The 21,350-nt window shown below is 43.1% G+C and overlaps 3 protein-coding genes across 3 annotated transcripts; 1 reads left to right on the top strand and 2 right to left on the bottom strand.

The window, feature by feature from the left end:
* Nucleotides 1-5,996: 5,996 nt before the first annotated feature.
* LOC309891754 (histone H2A-like) lies at nt 5,997-6,410 on the bottom strand (the record flags this gene model as incomplete). The annotated part of the gene is made up of 1 exon (XM_082784592.1): nt 5,997-6,410. The coding sequence occupies one exon, from the start codon at nt 6,408-6,410 to the stop codon at nt 5,997-5,999; it is 414 nt and encodes a 137-aa protein (XP_082640718.1).
* A 3,731-nt stretch (nt 6,411-10,141) lies between these two features.
* Nucleotides 10,142-10,561, bottom strand: LOC309891748 (histone H2A-like; the record flags this gene model as incomplete). The annotated part of the gene is made up of 1 exon (XM_082784572.1): nt 10,142-10,561. One exon carries the CDS (start codon nt 10,559-10,561, stop codon nt 10,142-10,144), a length of 420 nt encoding a protein of 139 aa, XP_082640698.1.
* A 3,922-nt stretch (nt 10,562-14,483) lies between these two features.
* On the top strand, nt 14,484-21,093 carry PDCL3 (phosducin like 3). Its single transcript, XM_082752790.1, has 6 exons — nt 14,484-14,625; nt 15,366-15,495; nt 16,096-16,186; nt 16,891-17,034; nt 17,911-18,119; nt 19,707-21,093. The coding sequence occupies exons 1-6, from the start codon at nt 14,620-14,622 to the stop codon at nt 19,847-19,849; spliced, it is 723 nt and encodes a 240-aa protein (XP_082608916.1). The 5' UTR covers nt 14,484-14,619; the 3' UTR covers nt 19,850-21,093.
* The last annotated feature ends 257 nt before the right edge of the window (nt 21,094-21,350 follow it).

Raw genomic sequence — 21,350 nt, 5'->3', positions numbered from 1 at the left:
TTATGACACCCAGTTCATTTCTGTTCAGAAACAAGAACACCTATTAATCAACCTGGTTAAAACCCAGACCATCCAAGGAAGACAAATATTGATGGTCTAGATGCTTGTCTGAATTTGCTCCCAATCATTATGTCTAGGATAAATAATGACATTAATTATCATAATAAACCAGTAATATTTATTCATTAAGTTTATCTTATAATCAAATGAGAGAATTTATGTTTACTTTTAAATCCATCCTTAAATAATAGCTGTTATCTTATTACCTCTATGCACCATCATTTATCAATGTGATTAGCTCTACCCCAGTAAATGCCTAAGTACTCTTCAGCACATGTTTTGCAAAACCAGGTGCCAAACCCAGTTCTGCATTCATCCTGCTTAGACTGGTTACACTCCTAATGAAAAAACTTTTGTTGTTGTTCTATCTGCAGGTTCCCGAATAGCTACCATTTCTCTGCTGATGCGTTATAAGGCAGCAACCAAGTGTCATATTTATTTCCCTTCCTGCAGCAGACATTTGATCTGTTGGTGGCCCCTGCCAGGGCTGGTGCTAAACTTAATGAGCTACATTCACTTTTAACAAGCTGTGTGGAAGGGAGAATATGTCTGGAAAATATCAGTGGTCCTGTTGAGTAGGTAATGGAACACGCAGGTATAAATGCACAGCCATAATGGCCAGAAAGTACACCCTGACATTCATCTTGCTTGATAACTTTTATAACATAAAGCAAAGAACATCACTCAGTAATTCCTGCCACGAAGGGAATTATTCTTTGTTTTGCTTTATTCTATCATGAAACGTTACTCCACACAATAAATTTCACGTTCACTTCCTGCTGATTGTGCCGCTCTTTCCTTCACTGTCTACATTTCTCTATTTTTACATTTCTGGTCTCCTATTTCATAGTTTTTCACCACTTTGGCAACATTTCTCCCAACAACAACTTCTACATTGGCCGTCCTCATCCATGTGCCCTGGCACAGACAAAGGAGGCTACGGCTGTGCTCTGAGGAGGAACATGGTCTGAAGCAGGTACCAGAGCAAGTTTCTCAGAAGAATGCTTCAATTGTAAGTATTAAGTGATGGTGAAGTCCTCAGGTGTTTACAAAGATATTATTCTACCTGGATTTGTTCTTGCTCTCCTTGTCTTCTCATAGAAGACATCCACTTTTATCCATCAGGGAAAGCAGAGTGCAGGGCACAGTGGCAGTGCTGAGCCAGAGGTAGGCCATGATCCACACTGCAAGGCAGCTTTATACCAGCATACGTCCATGAGTCCAAACGGATGAGTCCTAACTCCTAGTGGTTTAGCAGAAGAATCAGGCCTCTGCAAGGCCACATAGGGAAGAAGCTCCTCAACTGGTAAACACAAAGCCCACAGAGGAAAGGTTCCTGGGTCTATTACTGGTGTCCCAATGAGCAGCGTACATCCTGGACCACCCTGGAAAAGTCAGGCCTCAGCTAAGTCATCTGATGTGTTATGACCCTGATAGGAGAGATCAAAAATGGGGAACTAAATTTGAGCTGAGAAGGGATGTTAAAACCTGGGAAGGGAGAAGGACTGAGATGTATGACAGATGCTTAATTGTTCCTCAACAGATGCATGGGCTATGTGCGTGCTGCCTTACAGAAGTGACTGCGTTCCTTGGTGGATTCAGCTAGCAAAGTATGATTTAAGCCTCATCAAGCAACTGCGTGTCTGAATGAATAGAGAAGCTCATAAAAACAAAAACTGTTTCCTAGCTCAAGCAGCGATCTTCACCGTCTTCTAAGCACGTCTGAAAGACTCAGAGATATCTGAGTTGCAAAAGAAAAAGTTGGCCAAGTGTTGTAATGGCTTGGCACAGCCCCTTGCTGTTTGCTGCTTTGTGTCATTAATTCAGCTTAACCGGTACCCTGGATTCAGTGCTTGCTGCAAGGAAAAAGAGCCAAGATTCTCCTCTGACCTAGATGAAGGACGGCTATTTTCAGGTTACTGACTTGCACTTCTCCTGCGTTCTGCATTATGCAAGGTAGGCCTACTGACTCTGCCATTTTATCACAACATGGTATGACCTAGAAGCATACTGATATCACATCTGGACTGAACTATGTGAAGAAAAAAAAACAAACACCAAGAAGTGTCAGCCATCAAGTAATGGAATCAGGCTCCCTTTTTTTTTGCTGCCGTGTTGGCTCTGTGGGGTATCTTCAGTTACTGTGAGTCCTCGGTGGCTGGACAGAACCCTAGGTCCAACACCAGGTGCAGAGGAAGGCACTGGGATAATACAACTCCAATGTAGGCTGTTAGCAACACAGCTGAGAGGTCTAATGCCTTGGGCTGACAGCAGCAAGTCTGAGAGCAGAGCAGCCGAACCAAGCCTTTGGTAGCTTCACAAATACCTCCTCTGTCAAAAGTGCACGTAGAAAGATGCCTAAACTATGGTGCTGAGGAAGAACAGAGGAATACCCAAACCAGGAAATATCTGAGACTCTATGTATGCCTTCCCTGGCCTGGAGCTCTGTTTGAACTCTGATACAGGACACAGCTAGGACACAGGGAAGGTTCTTTCTGTCCCTCTCACTTTCACAAATACATTTAAACTCTAATGCAGCTTGGTGACTAAGTCCCCCGCTCCTTGCTATCAAGGGAGATGACAGCACAGATAGCGTGGGGTCAGCTCGCGCATTTTACTGGTTCATTGGTCACATACATCTAAGAGAATGACTGGCTCCTCTCCCCAGCCACCAAGTTGTTACTGGCATAATAAATGTTAAAATCATTACAAGCTGAGTTTAAGTGAGCTTGTCTTTTCGGGGGGTAGAACAATTAAGAAGACCCACCATGATGCTGCTGGCAAAAATATCCTCCCAGATGCTACGCACAGCACTGCAAAGAAAGCCACACAGATAGCTGGAGAGAGCACAGCTTTCACTGCAGTGCTGGAAACAGTTGTTCCCTTCTCTCCCACACACGCTTTATATAACCCCTTGTTTGGGAGTCTAATGAGCGCTTGTATAAACAAAACAATGGCTTCCAGCCTTTCTAATACTTCGCAGCCTCAAAACATTCAATAAACATTAGCTAGTAAATAAGCAATTCGCCCCCTGAAGTCAAGGAAGTACATAAGCTGTGACACCAAGGAGAGCTGAGGAAGAGAGACCGAGAAAGAAGTGGAAACAGGGGCAGAGTCTGATCCAGCTGCTGGGGCAGCCTTCACAAGCCATATGCCTCACATCTTATCAAAGTATTTACTTGGGGTATAGCAGTGTGCAATCTAGTAATGAACAGGGCTGAGGATATATAATAAAACATTTTGTCTTCTAGCATATTTAAACTGACAATGGATTTTTAATCAAAGATTAAGAGCACCCCACTGAAGCATACATGTTGTAAAAATGTGCATCTTCAAAAGAAAAGACCAAATAGGCTTCCCAGCTGCAGGAGGGAAACAGTATTGGAGAATTAATGAGAGTTCTCTGAAATTAACATGGTTTATATTTTTAATTGTCTTCAGACATTGCAAAAACAACACAGGAATGAATGCATCAGTGGTTTTACATTTCAAAATGCAGCATAAAAGCTCTAGCAGTGAGCACAGAGAACAGAAGCACCATGGCAAGGCATATTTCAGGAATTAACACATCTACAGGTCAGCCCAAATTACTAATGACAGTAGAGCTGCATGAGAGCTGCTGGGACTCCTGTGTGCTCCAGGAATGCCCTTCCCCTGCGGATCCCTCTGGACCAGTGTTTTTCCAGGCCATTCTTGCTTGTGCAGTTGTGCCAAAGATGATGTCTCTCCCCAGGAAGTGTTTTGAGTTACCAGCCTCCAAACTGGCTCTCGCAGTTGCAGATATGAGCTGGAGACCCCAGAATGCCTACTGGGCATCTTCCTATGATTGCAGCTTATGGGGCAATGGAACAACACCTCAGGTTTGCCAGCCACCCTGCAGTAGTGCTTAAGTCCTTAAGATTTTTGGTAGGAGGTAGTCTATAAGCTGTGCAGAGCTGGAAAAAAAAGTCATCAAGTCCAAAGCAAAGAAACTTAACATGCATGAGGCCAGCAGATGCTGTGAGCAGCTGTGTTGACCCAGCAGAGGGAGCAGTGCAGCACTGCAGGAGCTTCACGAGCCCATGCTGCTGCTCAAGCACCCGTGCTGTGGACAGCATCCTGGCTGAGCCAGAAGCCGGTCTCTGAGCCAACACAGCATGAAATGTAACCACCAGCCTGACTGGGGAACAAGGGGCTGTTTTTCTTCAAACACAGCTCATATTGTCAGTGTTGACTGAAACTGCTGTAGAAAAACATCCAGCAGCCCCCCTAAGGAGCTGCTGTTACTTTCCAAGGCAACAGTTTATTACACAGGTCGGCACTTCAGCATCATTTCACCCTCTAAGTCTCTGGAGAAAGTTGCCTGTGATTACACAGCTCACAATGGCTGATCTTCAGGCTGCCCTTGAACCAATACTCATCTACCACCCACACTATAAACCACTCATCTCCAGCAATCATAGCAGCCAGTTATACTGGGACTGACCTGATACCTACACTCTCCTCTAGTTGTCTTTTCATGGCCTTGCCTCTAGTAGGAGCTTGCAGTATACCCACATGCTAGAAGTTTCACATACTGAAAGTCCTCCAACTGGAGGACCACAATTCTTTTTTCCTGGCTTCTCATATTCCATTTAAGCTCTCTAGCCTGCCTATAGATGGAGAAGAGCTCTCTGCAAACAGTTCAAGTGCTCCTAATACCCTCATGACCAGAAAAATAAGGATTTTTTCCAAGTTGCACTACAGAAAGTGGCAGCACCTCATGGATGACTATGGGGCAAATGCAAGAAATACAGGCTCCCAAGTCTTGGCCTAGTAGAGTCAATCAGGAGGAGTTCTCCAAATAACCTTTTTGTCTGAATGGATTAATACATCTGAACATAGTAGGCAGCAAGGTCTTTCTGTACTATAAGTAGAGCAATTATTAACTAAATGCCTGATAATGCACATGTAATGTCCTAGAATTTAAGTGGCATCCTGCTGGTGAAGCTGCTAAACAAAACCTGCAGCACAAACATGGTACATCCTCACTGGTATTACAATCTAGAGTAAAAACCCAGGAGTGCTTATGTAGCCTTTCAAATCATGTAGCTGTAGGACACAAATGTTGGAAGGTCCTGGAAAAGACTACTTTCCGTATTACCCTTTAATGCTTTGCTTGATCTGGATCCTAATAGAACAAGCCTCAAAGAAATTAAGAAGCATCTTATCTAGGAAGTCTTCTTAAGACTGCATCCTGATCTTTAATGCTCAGACACTGGCCACATTTATACACCTTCTGTTGAAGACTCCTCACATTGCACTCCATAAACGCAGAAACTTAAGAGGAAAATTCCACCACCCTTGGGCCAAGGCACGTGTGGTAACACTCTCAAGTTACAGCACAGCCCTACTTCAGCATTCAAAAGTGAGAGAAAAATATAAGGACAGTAAAGCTGATGTATAGGGAAGTCCAGTGTAAGTCTCTTGAGTACATCTACTTACACCAAATAGTTCACTTCAGACCTCCTCATGGGCACAGTTGTCAGATGAAGCAGACTCTCACACATATTGAATAAACAGATCCCAGCTACCCACCCCCATGCTTTGAAGACAATAGGCCAAGTTTCCCTAGATAACTGCACTGGAAAGAAAATGATGCAACAAATATTTTATAGAAGTGGAGAAGACCAACGTGAGTCCATTTCACACGTGGGTATTCATAAAAGTAGTCTGTCAGCTTTCTTTTGAAGGACATAGCAAGAACCGAACTAGCAACCCTGTCTTTGGCACTTCTCAGACAAGCACCCAGATACACATACGAATATAAACTAAAGTTGCAAAAAAAAAAAACCACCACAAAAAACAAAAAACAAAAACAAAACAACAACAACAACAAAAGACCACAATATGTAGAGGTCCAGGCTGTAGAAGATGCCAGCACCAGCAGAAACACAAGCTCAGGAGCCTGGTGGCAGCTAGAACTCCTGTGACCAGACATTTTTGTGGGGTGGCTTAAGAAGACCATGTCTCTTTGGCAGAAGCTCAGGGAGAACATTAGGTGGCACTCCTCCTTGAGCAATGGTCACGCAGGAGAAGAGCTTGTTCAGCTCCTCGTCGTTTCTCACAGCCAGCTGGATGTGGTGGGGCAGGATCCTGGATTTCTTGTTCTGCCGTGCAGCATTCCCTGCCAGCTCCAAGACCTCTGCTGTCAGGTACTCCAGCACCGCAGCCAGGTAGATGGCAGAGCCAAGACCAACCCTGTCAGCATAGCTGCCTCTCTTAAGGAGCCTGTAGACACGACCCACGGGAAACAGCAGACCAGCCATGGATGATTTAGATTTCTTTGGCACAAGGAGGAGCTTGGGGTTTTTCTTGTTGTGTTCAGACATTCTAACAATCTGGTACAAAAGGAAAAGGAATTAAACAAAGACACCACCAACAAAAGCTCAGCATTTATGTTCCTTCCATCCTCCTCATTCCACTGCCTAATTCCTTAGGAAGTCATTTTTCTTTTCTCAGAAAGATTGCTAGTTCTTTCGTACTTTTGTCTGAAGGAGCAGATGGGTCTGGCTGCTCCTCTAGGAGCCTGACAAGTTTCCAGCCAAGATGCATCTACAGGCTCAATCAGAGCAGCAGGCTGGCCATCTGCCAGACCTCCAGGACTTTTCAAGAGTAAAGAGAAACTTAGGAGCAAGATCCAGAAAGGAGCATTTCTGTCAACAAGATAAGTTAAGCAAACAAGGTTCCAGGATACCCATGAGAGTCCAGAAACCCTGCAGGGAACCTTTATTGAACTTACCTCTGGTTAAAAAAAAAAACAGAAAGCACCACACAAAGCAGCTTCTATCATCGTAGCCTTGAGATAACCCACGCTAGAAGTTAATATATTTTTTTTCTGTTGTTACATTAGAAAAATATATCTGCTGGAAGCCACTTCAAGTGGATCTTGCCAAAGGTGAGGGGACCTATTGCTGCAAAGTAACAGGTCACAACGAGGAACGAGACTTACGAGAAGAGGAACTTAGTTTTTCACATCAGACACCAAAATCACACTACTCAGCACACTATGCATCAGACTACTACAAATGCATGAGTGCCATCTGCTTGTGCAGTATTCCTCCCATTTCAACGAGTCTCTATTACTTGTTACTGACAAAGTCTCTGGTATTGAATAGCACTTACTCCTCTTTAATATGTAATGTAACGCAGCTAAAAGATGAACACAGGAAGGTTCTGCTCCTGTGTATAGAACTGCTTTTAAGATTTGATCATTAGCTGTTTTTTAAGTAATGGGAGGCACCACCCAGATTTGTGATGAACTAAGTCAGATACCAAATTGAAGCCCCTAGAAATAGAAAAAAAAAATATATATATACATATATATATATATATATATTCTTATGGGAAGTTTCTGAAGGCCCTAGGAAAAAAAAATAATTTTAGAAATAGCCCAGATAAGTAAATAAAATTAAATAACCACCTTAACCAACAGCCTTATGCCAACTCAGAACTTATAAAACTCAAGAGCTTACCTAACATGGAAATATAAAACGTCTATTCTTAAAAACAAAATTTACCTGAATGAGTTATTATCCTTTTCCTCAACAATATCATAACCCAAATCTACTAGACTACACTTCCTACAAAGAGCTGCCCCCTTTTAAACTCTGTAGTGGTAGCCATATCATTAGCACCTCTTCTGTCATTTAATGCCACCTGGGTGAGCGATGATTCAGCCTCTCAAAATGGAAAACAATCAAGGTCACAACACTTGAGCAACTCGATACAGTACTCAAGAGCATGTGAATTTGTCACTATTCCTTGTAGAGCTGCTTAGCACTTTGTCAGCTGATGTCCTCCTCTGAAAACATGCATTTATTTACTGACTTAACGAATGGCAATACCCCTGATTGGCAGTTCATTTATTACAGCTGGAAGGGGGCACAGCTCATCCTGCTCTAGTCATCAAGAATTAAACACAACAAGTTATACCCTGGTTGTTTGTGCTGCCAGCAGTGGCCGAAGTGCCTTGTGACCCCACTGCAGAGCCTGAGAAAGCTCAGGACCTCTGGCATTGGGTTGTTTGCATTCTATGGCTTGTCCCCATTTGTCACTTTTTTTTTTTCAAAGTCATGCATAGTTGTGTTGCAGGTCATAATATGTCCCTTTTAGAATTCAGTGTAATTGAATCTTTATTTGTTTATTTTTTTTTCAATATGTAAGTGCTGAAGGGTTGAGCCCTGGCCCAACAGAAACTTTTACTGAGCAGATAGGTTCGAAGTTATCCATCCTCTGTCACTGCAAAGCCAGATGGGTGAGTTTTCAGATCACTCTGATATCTGGTTAATTTACAAATAGCTTAAACTCTTGGCTAGAAGAAAGCAATTGAGATTGATTTTGATCAAAGAAATACCTAAAAATGGACCTTTGAGTTGGACCAGTACCTTACCACAGTCTTCGGTGTGCCCACAGTCTCTGGGTATAAGCAAAGAGAAGGCCACACTGCTCCCTCAGTCTTTTGTCATACAGAAAATGTCAGGTGAAGGCATTTCTAGGAGCTGTGTGAACACTGGACATGCCTTGGGGGGATGTTTGGTGCAGTGCAGAGCAGAGCCACAGGAGCAGCACTATCACTGAAACACAGTCCTCTTAGATCAGCAGAGGATGCTATAGATGGTGCTATAAATGCCACACTTAAAACTGCATGAAATTAGTACATTCCTTGAGTCTTCCCTCATTACTGCAAACATGTAGACTTTTGCTTGCTTGAAAGAAATAATCATTCCAAGACCTGTTTTCATTTGCCGTGGTCAGATGGAGGAACTAATTTGAGTTTCATATGTTCATTTCTCATATGCCTCCCTTGAAGTTTTTCTTTTTTTTTTTTTTTCCTCCATTAATAGGCGTAAACACTCAGCACATAGCTGAAGTTGCATGTACCACATCTTTACTATATTCACAAAGCTGCAGATCTACATTTTTACTTCAGTTGCAGGTTAGCCAAGATCTCATTAATTTGCTCTTTGAAAACAGGCATTGAGTCTTCCAGTTGCCTACCACCGTAGAAATGAAGGTAGCTGCTCTGCCAGGTATCTTTCTCTCCTGCCCAAGTGTAATTTTGAGACATTTACTTTGCATATCTCACACAGCTCTGATGTCCTTCAGGATCATAAAACCTGACCTGTAGGCTTTGACACACTGATGCTTTGAAGAGGGCAAATGAGCCAGGTCAAACTCAAAACAACAGGCAGATCTTATTCAGATAACAGTTTGATGCTTTGGCTTCAGGTTGGGAAGCTGGTCCTTATCAGCACTTGTGTTAGATGCTGTGAATTTTGTGAGATGGTGCCTTGGGGCCAGACTGATCCTAGCACAGCTGTACCAGACCACTGGTTTCCCCATCAGCAGGGAGCCTCCGCATCAATTACAAACAGAGAGAAAATCCCAGTAACCCCCCTGAAGGAAGGGATTTGCTTTAAGTGAGTTGGTCAGAGATGGCTTAGGGAATTGTTTGGAGCTGGAGATGTTTGTTTTTCTGCACTGATAGAAACAGGATGGTCACCTCTACTGGCAGCACAAACACTGTACTGGGCTTCAAATACACTTCCTATAGTCAGTATGACAAGGGGACAGTGGTTTAGACTCATGTTGGAGGCTCTCTCTACTGCTTGTAGAGCTGCAGTGAGCATTAAAGCAAACAGTTACTTCTGAAGCAGAGTTAACCCACCAGGTGCTGAACCAACTGCATTAGGAGTTTGTGACGGAAGAAGAGTTCAGATGAATGGCAATGCATCATGACTCCTCTGCCTGCTCCACAACTGTTACTTAAAACATGTTTTTGAAAGTTAATATACTTTTATTTTTTTTTGAGAGTTATTTGGGTGATATGCTAGATGTAAAAAAGAAAACCACATTTCTTGGATTCTTAGATCCCTGGAAGGAGAGCAGTGAAGAGAAAGGAGAACAACTTTGCTTTATATAGTAAGTTTATTAGAAACTTTAAAAAAAAAAAAACACATTAAAATTCAGTGGAAAGAGTACAAACAGATAGTCACATACAAAACTGGTGCTAGAGTCCCATCATCAATAAGTGCACAGACCAGACCAGGAAAAGCAGGTTTCACTGGCTACCAGGTTGTTCTGCAGAAGTAGCAGCACTTTGGGTAGTTTTCTTTGGAAGGAGCTCGGAAAGGATATTTGGCAAAACCCCTCCTTGAGCAATGGTCACGCAGGAGAAGAGTTTGTTCAGCTCCTCGTCGTTTCTCACAGCCAGCTGGATGTGGTGGGGCAGGATCCTGGATTTCTTGTTCTCCTGTGCAGCGTTCCCTGCCAGCTCCAAGACCTCCGCTGTCAGGTACTCCAGCACCGCAGCCAGGTAGATGGCAGAGCCAAGACCAACCCTGTCAGCATAGCTGCCTCTCTTAAGGAGCCTGTAGACACGACCCACGGGAAACTGCAGACCAGCTGATTTAGATTTAGATTTCTTTGTTTTAGATCCAGGTTTGCCAGCCACTGCATTTTTCTTTCCACGTCCAGACATCCTGACTGGCACAGAGAGACAGAGGATTTGAGACCTTTACATTACCCAGGTGCTTGGAAGGGCAAGAAAAGATTACAGCCAGGCAAGTTACACTTCCTACTCTTCCACATCAAGAAGAAAGCTTGTTCTTTTTGCAAAGGAATGGAGAGCTACCCACCACAGTTCATTAACAGCAGAACTAGGATTTTAACTTCTACTGCCCTTTTATAGCCTGCCTTTTGGCGAGAGGCCTTTTCATAAAGCCAGAGTGGTTTGAAAAGCTGTGAAGACTATCAAAGCAGATATGGAGAGCTCTTAAAAAAAAAAAGTCTTTTTCTCTGGTACTTAGTTTGTATTGGAGATCGGGGCACAATGAATCTTCTTATTGAAGACTGTTCTTAAACACTACACCTGTTTTCTCAAATTTAACTTGAGGCTAAGCCTGTCTCTTTATCCAAGAGGAATCTGTATTGCAAGTTCTCCCATTATTTAGATCTCCATTTTAAGTACGAAAAGTGAAAGGAAAGTGAAAGATTCCTATTACCCGAAGCATCTTACACCTGAGGTACTCCGAGAGGTTTTCAAACAAGTTCCTAAATTAATTCCCTGAGGGACATTCTCTAGCTGCCGTGAGAATACTGAAGATGTTCTGCAGTAGTAAGAGGAAGAATCATCTTGGACAGAATACTGCTAACAAAAATAGACATTATAGCCAATTTAGAATGAAGTCAAGAATAATGAAATTCAGCCCAATTAGAATGGCAAAAATAATTATCTAAGTACTATTTAGAATCTGAGTAAATCCGATAGTTAACTTTCAGCACAGCTGTAAGATACAAGAACATCTATCACCAGATTAGCATAGCTTTTTGTTTAGTTTCTATAGAGAAACCATAGATATAGAAGAAAAATCAGAATAAGATTTCAGAGGGAAGAACCAAAGCAAATCAAAAGAATACAACCCATAGCAAAATTCAGGCAAACCAAGCCATAGCTTATTAACTCTAATATAAGTCAGACTCCCCCAATCTCATTTTCTGATTATTCTCATTACAGATGTACTATAAATATACTTTATAAAATAACCCCAAATTTTTCACTATCTACTATAGATGAAAAAGATATCCTGTTACCTTTGGAAAAAAAATCTTATTTTAGCCCAGTCTGTGCCTTACTACAGTCAAAGCCAAGCAAACCAAATATAATTCACCCTAGCTCTAGGGAGCAGTGCCTTTTTATTAGCAACATTTTCTCCTCATTAGTGGGTCACCTGGACAATTAATGAGTCATTCCCACCTGTGGCTCACCTTCCTCCTAACCCTTGATTTGAGGGAAAAGGAAGAAATACATTATAGACACCCTGAAGTGAATTCTCTGGGGGGAAGCAAGCCTGTCTCGAAGGGCCAAGCTACAGCTATATTTCAGTCTTTCTGTGACAGTGCCAGCTCTTAGCCACTCTGCCTGGAGTATTTCTGTCTGTACACCATGTGTAAAAACAATCTTCTCTTTCCTGCTGAGGCTTGATTTTCAAAAGTACTTAGAGGAGATGCGATTTATAAATGCCAAGTATTTTTAGTTGGGTGACAGAGGTGGAAACAGTGTGTTATGTGTGCCCTAGGCAGAGGGAGCCTTTGGGTGAAGAGGCCAGAGAGAGACTCTTAGCTTTGCTCATATTGTGTGAACAAAGCCCCATCAAGTGACAGGACTGGGCTGCTCCTAGGGCTTGGGGCTCTTCTTGTAACTCAGGGTTTGCTGTGGGAACAGGGGCTCCTGGTGGTCAGGGTCCTCGGTTAGTTCCTCTGAGTTAACCTGGCAAGAATCTCAAGAAATTCACAAGTGACTGTTTTCACTTGTTGGAACCTTTTAAACAATGATGGTGTGCTGTGTTTGTGCTCATGTTCTTTCTGTTTGCTTCTTGGTGTCCGGAATAGGTTCCAACCAGCAACATGCATGAACCGTGGTGAGTGGTGTTTCAGCCACAGAAGATGAATATTACCAGCAGGTCCTCTGTAAAGCCCAGGCTCTGATAAAACAGTTGCACACTGAAAACTGGCACAGACGGCTAAGCCTTCAGTTCTGCATGCGGGATAGTATCTGTGGGTCAGAGCCAAAAGACTTTCTTCAAGAGGGCCTGCAGAAGACTTCAAAATTGTGATCCCAAAAGCCTGAGCTCAGGTGTTAGCTCACTGGAAGGTGCTGTAGCCCACTCCTTCCTGCTTTAATATTTCTCACATCACCTATACCTGTGGCTCCAACACCACTAAGAAAACTGCACTTTTCACAAGGATGAGCACTCAGTGCACCTAGGCACCAAGAAGAGTCTTCCTCCCCTCCAGGGCCCTGGGAGGTGGGTAAGGGACACTCTCCACTCATCCAAATATTCACCATAATGATTGATGTTGTCTCCAAGCACAGCTGTGGCTATCCATTTCTTTTAAATTGGAGGTAGACAGAGTAGTTTCTCTGCATGATCAGAACAAGCACAGTCCTGAGGCCTGTGGGCTCGTTGTGGTGGGGCAGTTTTCTGGGGACCCAGAGCTCAGCTCCCCATTCCTGGATGAGTTTGCTGGCCACCAGGCTAAGGCTCAAAATGGAGGGGGAGGCAGGAGCAGGCCTCTTCCCACTTCTCCTCTGATGTATGTTTTTAAGAAGAAAGTCTAAGATCTGCTCAATTATTTTCAGAGGAAGACGTGCCTTTTTTTAGGGAATGGGGTGCTGATCCTAAATGGAATGGTGGAGGCATGGACAAAAACTGTGTGTTAAAAATAGGTAATACGTAGTTTAGTTTTGTTTATTTATTTAAAGAGAGCATCAAAAGAAAAATGAGAGGAGCCAGTGAAGCAATAACACAGGGTATGAACTACAGACGGATGAGAATGGACTCAATGCAGAAATAAAGAAGTGTCACAGAGAAAAACTAAGGTAGAAGAGAGCCCCCAAACCCATCAAATACGTTTTCATGCTTATGGAGAAATATTCCCTATGGTTGACAATTTTATTTATGTATTTATTTATATTTTTCTGTGATGGTGCTTAGTTTGGTTTACGTGCTTACGGAAGCATGGAATGGCTGAGGTTGGAAGGGATCTCTGGAGGCCATCTGGTCCAACCCTACTGCTCAAGCAGGTTGTTCTAGGACCAACAGGTTTAGTGTAGCTTCAGGAAGGGGTCTGGTGAGGGTGAGGAGCTGAGGCTGTGCCCAGCTCAGTGTGCTGTCTGCTAGGCATACCATGCCCCAGGGCCACGCTGCATCCCCTGCACAACTTTGGTGGCTGACAAGGACAAGCTAGCCGTGGCTGGGCAGGAGCAGTAGGGCTCTGTGGCCACATCATGAGAGTACCCATGAACTTATGTCAGAGCAGGGAGTGTAGGAACTTCTGTTCTGCCCCACAGAAAATGCACCTTCTCTTGCTCCATCACATCCATGCTGATGTTGATTTGAGGGGGGTGAGGAGAGGGTGGGGGCATCTCTGTATGCATCGTTTTATTGTAATTGAATTATTAAGGCTTTTATTGCATTAAAGCCTCACTGAGAAGGGCACTGGGCATTGCCTGTGAAAGGCAGTGCAGTGCTGGCGGGTCTTGAGGGACCCCGAGGAAATGGAGACCGCTTAGCACTAGCCTCACGCCACAGACTCTGCGGGACACTGGGACAGATGAGCCTGGGATCTTGCAATGACCAGGCAACCATGGGATGGCTTTAGGTCCTCCAAGCAGGGAACACCACCAATTATTAATTAACCAGGCTGCGGCGCTTGACACTAAACCCTTTCCCTGCCATCACGCCGCAGCGCTGGGCGGCAGCAGAGGCTGAAGCAAGGCAACACGAGAACCCCTCCCAGCCCCGATTTGGGGCCCTACCACACGCTCAGCCTCCTCCTAAGGCCATAAACCCTTGGCTATGTCCAACCCTGCCCCATCAGGCCGAGCCGCCCGGCCCTAATTAGGCACTGAAGGAAGCAGCAGCCCTGCTCCGCTCCGCCCCGCTCCGCCTCCCCCCGGCCGCGCCGCGCACGCCGGGACCGGGCCCAGCCCAGCACCGCTGAACCCCGGGCCCCGGCCCCGGCCCTGCCGGCAAGATGCAGGTGAGGGCCCGGGGGGCTCGGGCAGCCGGTCCCGGGGTGCGGGGGAGCCCGATGGGGACCGGGCAGGGCCGCCCCGGTGCTCCCCGCCGCAGCCCGGAGCTCCCTGCCCGGGGCGGGCGGGCCCGGCATGGCCCCGAGCCGGGGGTGCGCGGCGGCGGGGCTCGCGGCCGCCTCTCGTGTTATATTTCTGTTTGCTGTGTTATTTGTTTAAGCTGCTGGTCCTGAGGGGGCCCGGGGACTTGGCTCGAGTCAGGGAGGAGCTAAAATCAAGAGGACGAGTGTTTATCGCCGAGTTTTCCTGTTTAGAACAAGGAACTACAGGATAACTTGAATACTCGAGCTTGTCAGCAATACATAGGCGCCTGTGGGCCTTCTTCTTTGGGATTATTGGAGCTGTTTGCTTACAAAAGCTTCTAAAACTCAGGCATAGATTTAAATCTGATCCCTAGCCGTGGCCTTATCCAGCAGTGGCCACGCGCGCTTGTCTCCAAGCGCTGCTGTAGGCACACCGACAGACCCCACCAAGGAGGCTCAGGCCACAAATAAAACAAAGTCACTTTTTTTAAGGCCCCTCTTCGGGCCACCAAAAGCCTCAGGAGGGTGCACACTGAATCTCTGATGCTCTACAGACAGTTACTGCTCTATCAGTGCCATAAGTCTCCTGAAAAAGTTGCTTCTAACTCCTGGATGTGTCAAAGTGCTTGTTGAACGCATGCCATCCGTTTCTTGTTTCTTTGTAGGACCCAGACAAAGACACGGAGTGGAATGACATCCTGCGCAAGAAAGGCATCCTTCCTCCCAAGGAGAACCTCGAAGAACAGGAGCGCGCAAAGGAGGAGGAGCAGCTGATGATCCTTCAGAAGTCTCTTGGTGAGTTTACGTGCCTGTGAGGCAATGTGTCCTTTGCTAAACCTGTAAGGGATACCAGAGATAATTCTTGTGTAGCGTGACCATCTGTTGCCAGTATCAGACAAATATGTTCCTGAATACATGGTTCTTCCAGGACAGGAAGACTTTGTTCTCAACGCCAATGCCATGTTTTTATAAATGTAAATGTTTCAAAGCTGAAATAAGAACAGTCTGAAGGGAGTTTGTCATATGAATGCACAAATAAAAGTATCTAATGAACATGATCGTTACCTGTTGTATGCTTCCTCTGTTATTCAGGCACCCCTGCTGTATTGCATGTCCCTGCTGCAGTCACAGAACTTGAAAGCTAGCTCAGGTACTTCTATGCCAGTGTAGCCAGCCTCAGGCTCAGTTCTTTACATCAATGTATATATCAATGCATATACCATTTATATGTATAGAGTGCATAATATTTTCTAAAAATCCAGTAACAATAATATTGCAGGGAAAAAACATTTCGTATAGTTAATCTATCCTTAAAGTAAATAAATTCTGTTAGACTGAAAGGCAGAAGTTTCTCAGAATGAGATTTTTGCTGATTTGATATTGCTTCCGTTCTAGTGAAGACTTATGAGGACATGACTCTGGAAGAGCTAGAAGAAAATGAAGATGAATTTAATGAGGAAGATGAGAAAGCTATTGAAATGTACAGGTTAGAGCATCGTACAGAACTTGGTTTTAATAAAAACCGGAGCATGTGGTTGTTTTGTTTTGGGTATTTTGTTTTGTTTGTTTTATAGATACAGATACGTGCTATTAGATGGTGTTGAAGAGAGGAAGGATGTTCTTAGGCCTGATGCTAGAAAAATTGCAATGTGTTTCTGATCTCATGTGGACCTTTTAAGTGTCTTTAATAGAATAGTGGAGTTCAAATTCAGTGTCCTTTATTTACAACCTAATTTTGCAGAGATGATGTATGCCCACTGAGCGAATAGTGAAATGGGGACTGTGAGAGCTTTAATAATCGGCTTCAAGTTTTCTCATTTTTTGTAGGAGTGACAATAAGGTGCTGCATAGTTATGATTGCAGTGTTGATTTACCATCATCTCTTTCTCTTCTTCATCTCATGACTTTTACCATCTAGTTTGGTGGTGTAGTATTTACAGAAGAAATGTCTGCAGAGGGCAGAGATGACAAATTCCATTTATGAAACATAGTTGTACTTATTGTATGCTGATGGCTTTAACTTGTGACACAAATGTAAGAACATCTGTAGCCTACATTAACTTACTTTTGTTGCTTTGGGGTTTGAAGATGTTTGTAATCTGCCACTGAAGTCTAGATTTAGACTATAAATGTTTTTCTATCAACAGTGCATCTGTTTTTAATATATCTTTCCTATTTCTTGTTGTACAGACAGCAACGGTTAGCAGAAATGAAAGCAGCTCAAATGAAGAATAAATTTGGGGAAGTTTCGGAGATTTCTGGAAAAGATTATGTTCAAGAGGTTACCAAAGCTGGAAAAGGTATATGGGTAGTCCTGCACCTCTACAAACAAGGGTAAGAATTTTTCTGCTAAACCTTTCACTGTCAGTGGCTGAAAATACTCTAGACAAGTGTATAGTTAATGTGGAAATTAAGGAACTGATTCTGGAGTTACAAGAAATACTGAATTAATAATTTCCTTACTGTTGGCTGAAGACAGGCAAACTTTGCTCTTAAAACAAACTTTGCTCTTGAAAGGATGTTACCAGGAAATGGCTCTTTTATATATGTACATACACACACTGCACTGTGTGATTAGTCTTTCTGTAGAGGTAGAGGTCTTCCCATTTCTGCTGCCACGGAAATACTGATCTTTGAAAATTATTCTGGGTAAAGTGCCAAGTGTTTTTCTTCATAGAAGAATTGCTGTGTGGCTTTGACCTGTTTGCTAGATGCATAAAAACAGAGTGAACAAGGTTTTCAGTCCTGTCAACGTAATGGAACATCTTGTTAAAAAGGTCTTATAAGTAGATGTAATTTTCTGGGAAGGTCTAGAAATATTTGATTTTGTTTGTTGTCTCTAACTGCCTCACAGGTATTTGTTGTCATTAGCTTCCTCGTTTCCAGGAGTTGCTTTTCTTTCTGTTTTACTTGTTCTCATGCAATTTTCAAACACCGTATCTTTTAAACCAAACTCTTTATATAAAAGGGGGGAAAGTGGTACTGCTAATATTTAAAAAAAAAAAGAAAAAAGAAACAAAGAAAAACCACCTCCAGTGATGCTGAATTCCTTTGAATGCTGGAGTACTGGACAACAAATGTATTCAGAAGTTGTTTCTGGTACATCTGTCTTGCCAATTAACTGTTACTTCTAACCTTTCTTCTGGTAAAGATTATTGTTGAATGTGTCTTCTAGTTTTTCTTATGCATGTCTATTCTTGTTTTTTACAGAATTCCACTCTGTGCCTTAATAAATCAACATTTGAATGGGCTTGCAAGAAAGTTCAGAGATGTGAAATTCATCAAAGCTATCTCTACCACTTGCATACCCAACTACCCTGATAAGAATCTGCCTACGATATTTGTCTACCTTGAAGGAGACATCAAAGCACAGTTCATTGGGCCTTTGGTGTTTGGTGGCATGAACCTGACAAGGGATGGTGAGTGTCTGCATCTTAAATATTCCAAAGGAAAAGTGAAAATAATGAACAGTTTTGCTGGGAAAGAAAGAAGTGAAGTGGGAATTAGGAGAATGGAAATCACTAAAAGTCATGAGGGTTGTTTTTTTTTTCCCCTACCCTTTTGGCTTAACAATGTGATTGAAGCTATATTGTAAAAGCAGCAGGTGGCTGGGTAGGTCAAGATACAGGTATCTATTTTGTTTGTATGCAAGTATTCACACCTTGTCCTGTGAAGCAAATTTTCCTGAATATATTAAAAGGGCAAGCCCCTACTTTTTTTTTTTTTTTTTTTTTTTTTTTTTACCTGAAAGACTGATCTTGCCACCAGTAGTTCTCTTTCTCTCAAGAGACCCTCTCAAAGAGTTTTTTTTTAATTGTTTTTTAACAAAAGCCTGAGATTTTTGGATTACCTTGAACGTGTGCTGTAGAAAACACTTCACTGTCTGAAATTTCAGAAGGAGAAGAGCTCGCCGGTGAGATCACTAATTTGAGAGTAACTAACTCCACATTTAGAGGCTGTCTAATTATGCACTGAAGGGTAGCAGAACATACAGTCATCTTTCTCCCATTTCTAGCTCATAAATAATTGATTTTGAGGGATCCAAAGGTAGCCGAGCCAGCTTAATTCAGTCATTGCAAAAAGCTAGGTACTGAAATTCTACGCTTCCTTTTATTTTTTTTTTATCTTTCTTTATCCCCTAAGTCTAGGTGACTTCCACTGGAGATTAAAGAAAGTGTGAGGTTGTATTCATTAGTCTGTAATGTCTGAAGGAAATTAGATTTAATGATGGGTTTTGCAGCAGAACTAGGAGAGAGGTTTCAACTGAGTGTTGTATTGACTTTCTACCACTTCTGGGAAGCAATCCAATTTGGGTCTATGTAGTAATAGGCCCACTACCGGTGGTGGAGTTTCTTTTACTGTCTTGAAAGGAACCAATAATCAGTGCATGGGGTAGTAGGGAAGGGGTAGATTGCATCAGTAGAGTACATCCCTGCAAAATAGCTAGAATTCAGATGTGTAAATGGAGTTGCTACTTTTCTTTTGCCACTCAGCATACATTCTGTTCCCTACGTCTTCTGCCTGTGATGGACTTGCTGTATGATGCAAACAGCTGGAATGTATTGGCAGTAGATGTGCAAACCTGGCTTCTGTCCTTACGTGGGTAGAAGGAGGTGGTATTCTCTTTCCCCAGGAGAGCTGCCTTATCTAAAGCTGCTGCTCTGTATCAATTCTCTCTTTGATGCTCCGCATTGTAATGGGAGCAGGGGGGCACAGGGTGTGATGTGGGTGGGCTGCAGAGCAGTGCTCTGAGCCTGTACTTTGGCTCTGGGGCCTGGGCTGAGATCTGTGCCAGCACTCCTGACTCCTGAAGGGAGAGCTTGGCTGCTGTGGGTGTGGGAGATGGGGTAGGGGCTGGGCTGGGAACCTTTTCTCCTTTTGAGAGTGAACCAGAAAGGCAAAGAACTGTGTATTGAGGTAAACAAGCATGTGTCAAAAAGAGTCAGATGTGGAAAAAGCCCGATTTGCTCCCCATATTCATGGCACTCTCATTTTGCTTCACGCAGAACTGGAGTGGAAGATTTCAGAGTCAGGTGCCATCAAGACAGACCTCGAGGAGAACCCCAGGAAGCAGATCCAGGACCAGCTCATGTCCTCGATTAGGGCGTGTGTCCCAACCAGGGAAGAGAGTGACTCAGAGGATGACTAACTCCTGCATCAGCACCAAGGGTGATCCAATAGGCCTGCAGCCAGTGTTCCCATCTAAAGCACTGGAAATGCTCATCGAGATCTTGCTGAACCCCAGAAGAGTGTTATTTCAAGACAGACATTTATCTAGAAATTTAAAGGTGGTTGTTTTTTTTTGTGGAGGTGGGGAGGAAATTATTGCAATTTCACTTAAGATCATGAAAGACATTTTATATTATGAAGCTTGAGTAAATATTACTCAAAGGTTTAAAATACAGGCATCAGTAGACACAAAAGTCTCTTGTTATTATTTAAATAAATTGATGGCTGTTTAAAAATATGAAATACTAAGTGGCCTAGAGCCTAATAGTTTTGACATGATTGTGTGTATAAACAGCTGGTCTTAATATGACAGGTTATAGCACAGCTCTGAATTTGGCTTTCTGTTAGTCCATCATGTGTAGATGTTGGCAGAAGGGCCGGCACGAGGCCGGGAGCTGTGAGTGCCAACATCTCCAGAGATGCTGGTGATGGCCGTCACCTCCTGGGACCTGCCAAGTCCAAAACTCCCTTTCATACACAATTATTTGCGCAGCAGCAATGCTTCCCCTTTTGCAGGGGGCGCATCTCCAACACCACACTACTGATCAGGAAAGAAAATTTGAGATGGTGGCAATCCAATGTGAAGTTTTGTTGATTTCCTGCACAAAACCAGAAGTCTGATGTGTTACTACAGCAGTGGCATTGCCAAATGAGAGGGGAAAATGATGTTTGAAGATGTCTTCCCATATTAAAACAAAACCAAAAGCCTCAAGCCTCCCATCTTCTTTCTAAAGAAAGCTCTCAATTTGTCTAAGCTTGGGCTAACAAGCTCTGAGCTTTTGCTGAGAAGCCTGTCCCATGGGCATGTTATATTACTGATGGATTTTGTGGGTGGATGGCACAGAATGTAACACTGTTTAAGCAAAGGTTTGTTTTTTAAGTTTTGTGTTGTTTCATAATAACTTCAGCATTTTTCCTGCATTTTATCTCTCCAGTAAAATCTAATATGTAGCTTAAATAACAAACAGCTTCACCTGAAGCTCAAGAAACAGTTACAAGACCCTGATGCAAAGCTTTATCTTTGAAATCTGGATGGGGATTTGGGTTCCACTTCAGTTTTTTTGTCTTTCTTTTTTGTATTTTTTGATAAAACAGGTAAAACATTAACGCTGGAAGCGAGCAAAAATGGAGCAGGATAAAAACTGATAAATACTGATTATTACATATTGTACATACTGACGCACTTCTCTTGACACTGGAATATCCAAAATGCTATCAGACCTAGTGGTTTTTTTTGGTACTTGTATCTTTTACAGTCTAGGAAGAGGACAGCTCCTTCTGCCCAGAAAAGCCAAGAAGTGACCTCTATAAAGGATTAACCTACTTTATGTTAAACAGGTTCTAGCAGAAGTCAGCATGTTTTGCTTATTCTTTGCTTGTCCTCATTTAACTGTACTTTTCTTCACATCTTTGAATGACCT

The sequence above is a fragment of the Aythya marila genome (assembly GCF_965140915.1).
Source record: "Aythya marila genome assembly, chromosome: 1".
Classification (NCBI taxonomy): domain Eukaryota; kingdom Metazoa; phylum Chordata; class Aves; order Anseriformes; family Anatidae; genus Aythya; species Aythya marila.
The sequence above is the reverse complement of the archived record's forward strand: the minus strand, read 5'-3'. Positions and strand labels throughout refer to the sequence as shown.

Coding starts and splice junctions, on each gene's coding strand:
- PDCL3 (XM_082752790.1), top strand. Junction 16,187..16,890: donor AAAGCTATTGAAATGTACAG/GTTAGAGCATCG, acceptor CTTGTTGTACAG/ACAGCAACGGTTAGCAGAAA. Junction 18,120..19,706: donor CATGAACCTGACAAGGGATG/GTGAGTGTCTGC, acceptor TGCTTCACGCAG/AACTGGAGTGGAAGATTTCA.